At 40.6% G+C, this 10617-nt stretch overlaps 1 protein-coding gene across 1 annotated transcript; it reads right to left on the bottom strand.

Annotated features, from left to right (window-relative positions):
* Nucleotides 1-1367: 1367 nt before the first annotated feature.
* On the bottom strand, nucleotides 1368-2297 carry LOC104979979 (olfactory receptor 18-like). The gene has a single exon (XM_010828515.1). It carries the CDS (start codon nucleotides 2295-2297, stop codon nucleotides 1368-1370), a length of 930 nt encoding a protein of 309 aa, XP_010826817.1.
* Nucleotides 2298-10617: the final 8320 nt, after the last annotated feature.

Below are 10617 nucleotides of genomic sequence, written 5' to 3'. Positions count from 1 at the left end.
CTACTGATCTCCAGCAGCATATTGGGCACCTACTGACCTGGGGAGTTTCTCTTTCAGTATCCTATCATTTTGCCTTTTCATACTGTTCATGGGGTTCTCAAGGCAAGAATACTGAAGTGGTTTGCCATTCCCTTCTCCAGTGGACCACATTCTGTCAGATCTCTCCACCATGACCCGCCCATCTTGGGTTGCCCCACGGGCATGGCTTAGTTTCATTGAGTTAGACAAGGCTGTGGTCCTAGTGTGATTAGATTGACTAGTTTTCTGTGAGTATCAATACATTTTATTAATAGAATGCTTGAGCAGTGACAAAATGTAAAAAGAAAGTGAAATCATTTCATAGTGGGAAGCAGAGTTTGGTTGTTAGAAAACTACCAAAATGAGTTTAGAAGACATGGCATTTGAAAACCAATGATGTGTTTTTCATAGATTTGTTTTGTGATTTTCTGAATCTCCCCTCCCTGCTATGATGCTTATTCTTCAAGGAAACAGGTAAATCAACACCTTCTTGTATTGTCTTTTGAGATGTCCAATTGAGAAATGTCTATCCTCACTTTTTATCACTTTGTTTTTTGTGAATCATATAAACACACCCTGTATTTGTGACAATCGTGTGCACACTAGTAGTTGGACAAAAACAGATCCTACTCTGTATACATACTAATAGAAATAAACCAAACATTGCTTCTTTGAGGAGTTGTAGAGCACTCTATACAAGGTCCAGAGATCCAGGAAGAAAGGGAGTTAGTGGAAGTATGTGATTTAAAATGGGAAATTAGTCACCCTATTTGCTCAAAAACCCGCCCAAGATCTTTAGGGGATAAAAACATCCTAAACATCTTGGGCTTTCAGGTAAGATTTGGATTCTCATATCAAATAGTGGAAAAAATCATAGGAAAATATAGAAACAGTAAATTTAAGAAAGAGAGGGCTATGATTATTTTGTAGTGATAGAAACAAGACTGCCCATGATCAAAGGTCCTGGATCATGTATAAGGAAAGACAGAATGGTATACTGGTGTACTATGAAAAATCCTGGTGGGAATATGACTTATGTGGAGAATTCAAAAAGAATCTCCTAAGTGATTAAAGCTATTCTAAGAGGAAAACCTGCATAAACAGAAAGCAGGAAGCCAGATAAGTATATATACACTATGTGTTTGCATATTCAGAACTTCTTGTTGCACATATTTGATTTTACTGCCTTTGTAGATCTTTTTTGTGATTGTTCAGTCACTAAGTTGTGTCTGATTCTTTATGCCCCTTGGACTGCAGCATGCCAGACTTCCTTATTCTTCACTATCTCTTGGAGTTGGCTCAAACTTATGTCTTATGAACCAAAAAGCAAGATGGCACAGGATTTGAGATTAGGCTATTCTGTGGCTAATCCTCCACAGGGAACTCTTGATGTCCTTGTTCCTTAGACTGTAAATGAAGGGGTTCAGCATAGGGATGACCACAGTGTACATCACTGAGGCCACCGCACTCTTCCTAGGGGAAGATGAGAGAGCTGAACTTATATACACCCCAATGCCTGTTCCATAAAACAAACAAACAACTGACAAGTGAGAACCACAGGTGGAGAAGGCTTTATACCTCCCACCTAATGATGAGAGTCTGAGGATGGAGGAAATAATTCGAGAATAAGAGTAAAGGACCCCTGACAGTGGAACTCCACCAAAGATGGTACCAATGAAATAGATTAATATGCTACTGATGGAGGTGTCAGAACAAGTAAGGTTAAAGAGTTGAGAAAATTCACAAAAATAATGAGGAAGTTCCACACCTGCACAGAAGGTAAGCTGTGTCATCATCAAGTAGTGCAGCAGGGAGTTCAAAAAGCTAATGGAAAGTGATGCCAGGACCAACAAACCACAGAGGCGAGGGTTCATGATGACCAGATAGTATAGGGGGTGACAAATGGCCACCAACCGGTCATAGGCCATCACTGTCAGAAGCAGACTCTCCAAACACGCAAAAAGAGCAAAAAAGTTCACCTGAGCAATGCACCCTGCATAGGTGATGGATTTGCTATGCGTTTGAAAATTCACTAGCATCTTAGGGATGGTGGTGGTGCTGATACTGATGTCAGCCAAGGACAGATTGGATAGGAAGAAGTACATGGGGCTGTGGAGGTGAGGGTCAGAGCTGACAGCCAGGATGATGAGCAGGTTCCCAAGCACAGTCACCAGGTACAGGGACAGGAAGAGCCCAAAGAGGAGGAGCTGAAGTTCTGGATCATCTGAGAAGCCCAGGAGGAGGAATTCTGAGACACGTGTATGATTCTGTGGTTCCATGTAGATGGGGCACCTTTTGAAAAAGAAGCGAGTGTTGAATACACACAACAATTGTACAGGTACTCAGATAAGTGTTCATACTTTGAGCAATTCATAAATAACGTGTTCATGCTTGAGGACCATACCCCCCAGTTTATTTCACAATTTTCTGAGTCTGAACACATCTTTATTGATCCCCAGGGCATTCACTTGTTTCTTCACACATCTGTTTTTGAGGCATAGGTCCAAAGAATATGAGACAAGTAAGGACATTTTGAGATCACAGATCCATGAACATAGTAAAACATTTGTTCCCTACATGTTAAGGAAAAATGTGGACTAAAAATTCCTCTTCTCTTAAAAAAAAATCAGTCTCATTAAAGAACACAATGTGCTTAGTTGCTCAGTCATGTCCAACACTTTATGACCTCATGGACTGTAACCCACCAGGTTCCTCTGTCCATGGGGAGTCTCCAGGCCAAAATACTGGAGTGGATTGCTATGCCCTCCTACAGGGGATCTTCCCAACCCAGGGATCGAACCCAGGTCTCCCACATTGCAGGTGAATTCTTTACCATCTGAGCCACTTGGGAAGCCCAAGAACACTGGAGTGGATAAACTATCGCTTCTCCAGGGGATCTTCCCAACCCAAGAATCGAACCGGGGTCTCTTGCATTGCAAGTGGATTCTTTACCAGCTGAGCTACCAGAGAAGCCCAAAGAAGCACTCAAATGTGAAGCAGGAGATAGATGGGCCACTGGACCAGGCAGCTAATGTTTGTCGAACAGAGTAAAACTGAAGTTTTTGTCTTTAGCCACACAAGAACGATGCCTGCTTCCCTTCCCTCACTGATACAGAGAGAATAACTAACGGGATATTCATTGCAGCAAAAATGGAGATGAATGAACAATCTTTGGCACACACCAGCCAAACAGGCCTACAAGAGTTAAACAATCTTGGTTATTCTTTAGTTGTTACTCCTAACAAACACCTGTGGCTGGACAATCTTTCACAAAGCTAATTACTCTCTGACTCCATATAGATCTTACTCTGCACCAGGCAATCTTCTCCCCTACACTGTCTTGTAGTATTCTACATTTCAGAAAGGAGATCATGGGCCAATAACCACAGGGGCACCAGACCTGGTTGCTGAGTTGCCTGATGCCAGCTGTGGCCATTTTGAAACTTTGCAAAAGAAAAAAATCCAAGACCTTCAAGAGGATATAAAACCTCTCCCTATTCCTGAGAAAGGGGTGGGGGCATAGTTCTCGAGGTGCTAACCTGCTGTGCTTCCCTTTTACCTGGCAAAGAAAATAAAGAAACTCTTTTCTATTTCCTCCAGACTCTGTCTCTGTATTTATATTTGGCCTTGGCAGACAGGGAGCCAAGATTTTGGCATCATTAATACCATGATTATCCACTTCACATATTAAAATGCAAAAATTTAGCAATACTTGCTTTAGAACTTATATTTATTACTGATAAAAATAGAGAGGTTTTGGATTTCTCTGATGGTCAAGTGGTTAAGAATCCATACTTCCAATGCAGGTGGTTCAGGTTTGATTCCTGGTGGGGAAACTAAGACCATATAGGTGTTTCAGCATATAAAATCATGCAAAGTACTACCTGAGGGTTAGAATTCATTTATTTTTCAATTTCTTATTATGATACAGATAAAAGAATTCTAATGCTGCCTTCCATCCTACACAAGAGAGTATTTCCAAAATATATAAGCCTATGACTATTGCCTCAGTTCTAAAAATTGAAACGGCAACTTTCCTATTAATGACCTAGGCTTATTTTCCTGACCAAGATATCAGACAAAAGCAAGTATATGCTCCGATTGTCAAGGGATAAAATTAAAAAGATCCTTCTTCCGACTTGCATAGGGAATGATGTTTCCATAGCTCAGATTTACAAAATGGTCTGGAAAATAGTGGCTCAAACAGTAAAGAATCTGCCTGCAGTAGAGGAGACCTGAGTTCAACCTCAGCATTCAGAAGATCCCCTGGAGAAGGGACTAGCTGTCCACTCCAGGATTCTTGCTTGGAGAATTCTGTGGACAGGAGGCTGGCGGGCTACAGTCTGTAGGGTAGCACAGACACGGATACGACTGAACGATTTTCATTTCACTGGAAAATGTATTTCTATTCATAGAAAACTCCATCATTCATAATATTCAAGTAAAATGCTCCTGAAAACCACTTGTTCCATTCTGCTAATTCACAGATAAACTCACCATATCCCAGCAGGAGGAATCTATGGTTCTAACTGCATTTGCTCATCTGGGACTAAAGCAGGTTTCAAAAGAAAACAATCAGTTCACTCTGGTGGGAGCCATGGGGTGGGAATCAGGAAGCCTTTGTGTGAGACCCGCATCTTTCACCCACTAAATGTGGAGTGTGTATAAATCTCCCCACCTCTCTGCACTGGTATCCCTTACATTGAAGTCAGACCAATAATAATATCATTTGTAGGACAGTGTGATGTTGAGGAAGGGGAAATTTCTCCATCTACCATTGCTGAGTGCTTGTGGCCAAACTAATAATAACATTGACACAAGTCAGATTAACAGAGAAAAAGGATAACAAATTTGAATTCATGCACATGAAGGTCTCATAGATGGGGCCTAAGAAGTGTCTGAAGCAGGCAACTTGTATCCCTTTTCAGAGAAACAATAAATTGATGAGGAATTTATGGGACAAAGAAATTTAGGCTTTGGGTTCTTCATTAGTAAAGAATCTTAACAGCTTGGACTTGGGGTAGTATATTAAAGAAATAACAAGCTTTGCTTACATATAACTTCTAGGCTCCAAATCCCCCATCTCTGATGATAAAGGGGTCCTTCTATCTCCAGATACAGGACAGCCCCTTTCATGTGAGAGATTTATTTACTAATTTCAGAGAAAGAATCAGAATCTCCTTCTTGAATCAGCTGCTTCTTGAATAACATCAATTATAACTAACCAATATGCCATTTTGCGTGTTTTGGGGCAGCGCAACCTGATCCCCAGTACTGGCTCAGTTGTGTCTGACTCTTTGCAGTCCCAAGGACTATAGCTTCCCAGGCTTCTCTGTTCATGGGATTCTCCAGGCAAGAATACTAGAGTGGGTTGCCATGCCCTCCTCCAGGGGATCGTCCCGACCCAGGGATTGAACCCGTGTCTCTTGCATCACCTGCATTGGCAGGAGGATTCTTTACCACTAGTGCCACCTGGGGAGCCCCTGTGTGTGCTAAGTTGCTTCTGTCATGTCCAACTCTTTGTGACCCTATGGACTGTAGTCCGACAGGCTCCTTTGTCCAGGTCAAATATTCAGTCACGGTTTTTAAATAAAAATTTTTAAAATTTTTATTTTATACTGGAGTATCCCACCACTGCCACACCTTGTGTTTTGGGCTTCCCTGGTGGCTCAGCTGGTAAAGACTCTGCCTGCAATGCGGGAGACTTGGATTTGATCCCTGGGTTGGGAAGATCCCCCAGAGAAGGGAAAGGCTACCCATTCTAGTATTCTGGCCTGGAGAATTCCATGGAGAAGTCCATGGGGTTGCAAAGACTCAGACCCGACTGAGTGACTTTCATTTCATTTCTCTGAAGTCCCAGTGGCCTAATGGATAAGGCACTGGCGTGGGCTCGAGTCCCATCTGGGGTGGGGATGGATAAGGCACTGAAAGTTCTCCTTCGGGCTTCCCTTATAGCTCAGCTGGTAAAGAATCTGCCTGCAATGTGGGAGACCTGGGTTTGATCCCTGGGTTGGGAAGATCTCCTGGAGAAGGGAAAGGCTACCCACTCCAGTATCCTGGCCTGGAGAATTCCATGGGCTGTATAGTCTATGGGGTCACAAAGAGTCGGGCATGACTGAGCGACTTTCACTTTTTTAGGACTTCCCTGGTGGCTCAGATGGTAGAGCGTCTGTCTACTATGTGGGAGACCTGGGTTCGATCCCTGGGTTGGCAAGATCCCCTGGAGAAGGAAATGGCAACCACTCTAGTACTATTGCCTGGAAAATTCCATGGATGGAAGAGCCTGGTAGGCTAGAGTCCATGGGGTTGCAAAGAGTCGGACACAACTGAGCAACTTCACTTTCACTTTCACATAGTTGATTAACAATGTTGTGATAGTTTTAGGTGTACAGAATTTGGTTTATTATTGAAGTAGTTAGCTAATGAAATACAATTCTAATATTAGTTTAATGATCTTATATTCTATTATGGTGGTGGTTTAGTTACTAAGTCATGTCTGACTCTTCCAACCCCATGGACTGTAGCCTGCCAAGCTCCTCTGTCCATGAGATTCTCCAGGCAAGAATACTGGAGTGGGTTGCCATTTCTTCTCCAATATTTTATATATATGAAGTAGAATTAGAAGCCTATCACATCTCAGGGAATTCATTCAGAGAATGAGTGGAAATCCTAAAATATGTCTCAGTCCACACAATAAAATTAACTTCCCTTTTTCTTTCTCTTTTTCTCTTTTTTTTTCATTTTTATGATCCACTCTTTTTAAAAAAATTACTGAATGTTGTGAAAGTAAAAAGTGAATGTGTTAGTTGCTCAGGTGTGTCCATCTCTTTGGGACCCCATGGACTGTAGCTCACCAGGCTCCACTGTCCATGGAATTCTCTAGGCAAGAATCCTGGAGTGGGTAGCCATTTCCTTCTCCATGGAATCTTCCTGACCCAGGAATTGAACCCAAGTCTCCCACATTGCAGATGGATTCTTTACCCTCTGAGCCCCAGGGAAGCCCAATTGAAGGTTATGCTGCTGCTGCTGCTAAGTCGCAAATTCTATTAAATGTAAAATGATAGCTCCTGTAGAAAGTGACACAGAGTCATGCAAGCACCGTTTTATCTTTTGTCTAGCCCTACACATCACTGGAAGGAAGGAAACTCAGGCAGGAAAGTGCCCAGTGGGTGGAAGCCACATTGCCTACACATATTGTTTATGAGAACCAGAAAGAGTCCATTCAATATCTAGCAAAAAAATTTCTTGTTGCAATCTCTTTTGTGACAAGCAAGGAAAGGCTCTGGGGAATCAGAAATAATTGAGTCTCAATTTTTTCCAGGCATTCAGAATCTACTAGTGTAAAGAACAAAAAGTAAAATGTTCTCTCAGGGTCTAGGGAAAACCAAACCTCAGATCACAAGATATTTTATTTGAGTGATTGGTACTTAACCTTGAGAATAACAATAATTATAACAATACTTAAAATTCACTTGGTTTTACTATAATGCATCCATCACACATTTATTCACATGCTTCATACTCATTTTGTTTCATTCTTAATACAGTTTTGTCAACTATGTATCAACTTAGATGGCAACACAGGCTTAAAGATATTAGTAACTTGCCCAGTTCTTTGTCATTTAGATAATAAATAGGTCAGATAAGAATCAAAATTAAATTGTGGGTCTCATGCACTGAACTTGTCCACTCTGTTTCCCTACATTTCAGAGGTAGTTTAAGCAGAGGTTCAGGAGTCTCTTCTGATTTTCCTAAGATATATTAAAACCTTTGAACTGTTTCTTATTTCCTGCCTAAGAATAGAACCCAACGCTCTGACTCTACACTCCCTTAGTGATCAAGAGGGTGTAAATTACAAGAATAAAGGAGGAACTGGACAGTGAAGCAAAATTCAAGACCAGGGGCAAGATAAAGAACTGACTTGAATTGTTGTAAGCAGAATCTTTCTAGAATCCCCACCTTCAACTCAGACTTCCTTCCTATAACTAAAGTAGCAGGTGCTGCACGTGGTCACCACTGTGTCTTCCATGAATACCCAGAAAGAAGAGCACAGTGATCAAGGGATATCTGACTGGGATGAAAGAAGAGAGAGTTTGTTTTTGTTTTTAATAACGGTTTGATGACATTTCTTAAATATGCCTTCAGTGCTAAACATTGGTGAAGGGTTGATTTCTCTTCAAATCCAACCCTCTTACAAACAGTGAAAGAACTGAAGATCAAAGTCAGGTCTCAAATACTGCTTGCCTTCTTGTACCAACTTAAAGCATTTTCAAGTCCATTCTTCCTTACAGAGGTATTGCATTGCTCCTAAATTCAGCTCCCTGAATGCAGATTGGGTTAGTAGGACAGGATACTATCTAGGTGCCTTATGGATGGAATATCACAGTCTGCATTCAGATCTGATTTTACCCTCTTCCTCCTTCAGGGTTTATAAAAATAAACCACAGTACCTTAAAGTATTGTGTTCCCATCCAGAACTACAAAGTGATGATAATGTTGCTCTATTTGGGGAGTGGCAATTGCAATAAAAAGTAACTAGCTACATAAAAGAACTTGGCTCAACTCCTGGCATTTGGAATCCTTAGGCAATATTTTATGATACTATATAGGTTACTCTCATCATTTTCATCAGCATCCCCTTCAAGATCTTTTGGAGCACTTGGAAGATAATTTAGAGGGGATGCTTTTCTGCTCAGGTAGAAAAGATGCCCCCCAAAGATAAAACCAATGTCAGAGGAAAATAGAAATTTAAATAAGAGCTCTCGGAGCCCGACCACTAACAACAGCAACTTCATAGGGCTCTGAGCTGAATCTGTGCATTTTGGTGCCCTCCCACTGGCTATCTCAACTGTCCCATTGCTTTGATGATAAGAAAAAAGGCTCTCCCATACCTCCTGCATTCAGTGTCTCCCTCTGCACTTAGCACACTCTGCTGTGCTGTGTCTCTACTGAAGCAGGACTGAGGGATGCAGATTGCCTGCCCCTCCTCTACCTACTGTTTGGATGAGGACTGAGGCTTTATCCTCAGGACTGGCAGCAAGGCAGACTCAGGTGTGGGCCTCCTGGTGCAGACAACTCTGGGAGGGTGAGACTCAAAGTAGAGAATTTGGCTATATGAAGGGCTGGGAAGTACAGGGTAATTATTTAGAGTGATATGCTCTAAATATATCTAGAACATCAATAGACCTTGATGCTCATAGCGGATAATTAGCTAAATTGGTCCAATTTTTTTTTTTTCCTCAATCTCTGAGGATTTGTTAATTTAATGGAGGAGGAAAAGGAGAAAAGTGAATGTGTTAGGAGCTATCTGAACCTTTTCTCTTTCCAGGCATAGGCTGACCTCTACTTACCTCTGATGTCCAAATCGTTTACCTTATTGGAAACTTCAGATACTTTTTTACACATGCATATATCCATTATTTTTCATATTCTTTTCCATTATAGATTATTACAAGACATTGAATATAGTCCCCTGTGCTATATAGTAAGTTGTTGTTTAGATATTTTATATACAGTAGTTAATATGTTAATCCCAAGCTCCCAATGTATCCTTTCCTCTCCTTACCCCTTTAGTAACCATCCGTTAGTTTTCTAAGACTGTGACTCTACTTCTGCTTTGTAAATAAGTTCATTTGTATTACTTTTTTAGATTACACATATAAATAATGTCATATAATTTTGTCTTTGACTTACTTCATACTATAATTTCTAGGTTCACTCATGTTGCTTCAAATGGCATTAGTCAATTCTTTTTCATGGGTAAATAATATTCCATTGTATACAACACTACACTTTCTTTATCCATTCATGTTAAAGGACATTTATGTTGCTTTCATGGCTTAGGTACTGTAAACAGTACTGTTATGAACTTTGGGTTGCATGTGTATTTTAAAAAAAATTTTATTGGAGTCGAGCTGATATACCATGTTGTGTTAGTTTCATGTATAAAGCAAAGTGAATCAGTTATGCATATACATATACCCACTTTTAGACTCTTTTCCCATATGGGCCATTATAGAGTATTGAGTATAGTTCCCTCCAGTATACAGTAGATCCTTATTAGTTATCTATTTTATATATAGGAGTATGTATATGTCAGTCCCAATCTCCTAATTTATTCCTCCCCCCTTGCCCACTGATAACCGTAAGTTTCTTCTCTATTTCTGTTTTGTATATAAGTTCACTTGTACCCTTTCTTAAGATTTCACACATATAAGTGATATCATATGCTATTTGTCTTTCTGTGACTTATCTTAGTATGATAATCTCTAGGTCCATCCATGTTGATGCAAATAACATAATTTTGTTCCCTTTTATAGCTGAGTAATATACTGTAGTGTGTTTGTACCACATCTTCTTTATCAATTTCTCTGTCAATGGATATTTAGGTTGCTTCTATGTCCTGGCTATTGTAAACAGTGCTGCAATGAACATTGGGGTAGAGGTATCCCTTTTTAAAACTTGTTTTGACTGTACTGGGTCTTCATTGCAGTGTGCAGGCTCCTTGTTGCAATATGAGAGCTTTCTCTAGTTGTGGCATGTGGGCTTTTCTACTTGTCATTTATCCATAGTGACTTGGGTGATTTATCCACAGGCACA

The sequence above is a fragment of the Bison bison genome, unplaced genomic scaffold (genome assembly GCF_000754665.1).
Source record: "Bison bison bison isolate TAMUID 2011002044 unplaced genomic scaffold, Bison_UMD1.0 scf7180017864492, whole genome shotgun sequence".
Classification (NCBI taxonomy): domain Eukaryota; kingdom Metazoa; phylum Chordata; class Mammalia; order Artiodactyla; family Bovidae; genus Bison; species Bison bison.
The sequence above is the reverse complement of the archived record's forward strand: the minus strand, read 5'-3'. Positions and strand labels throughout refer to the sequence as shown.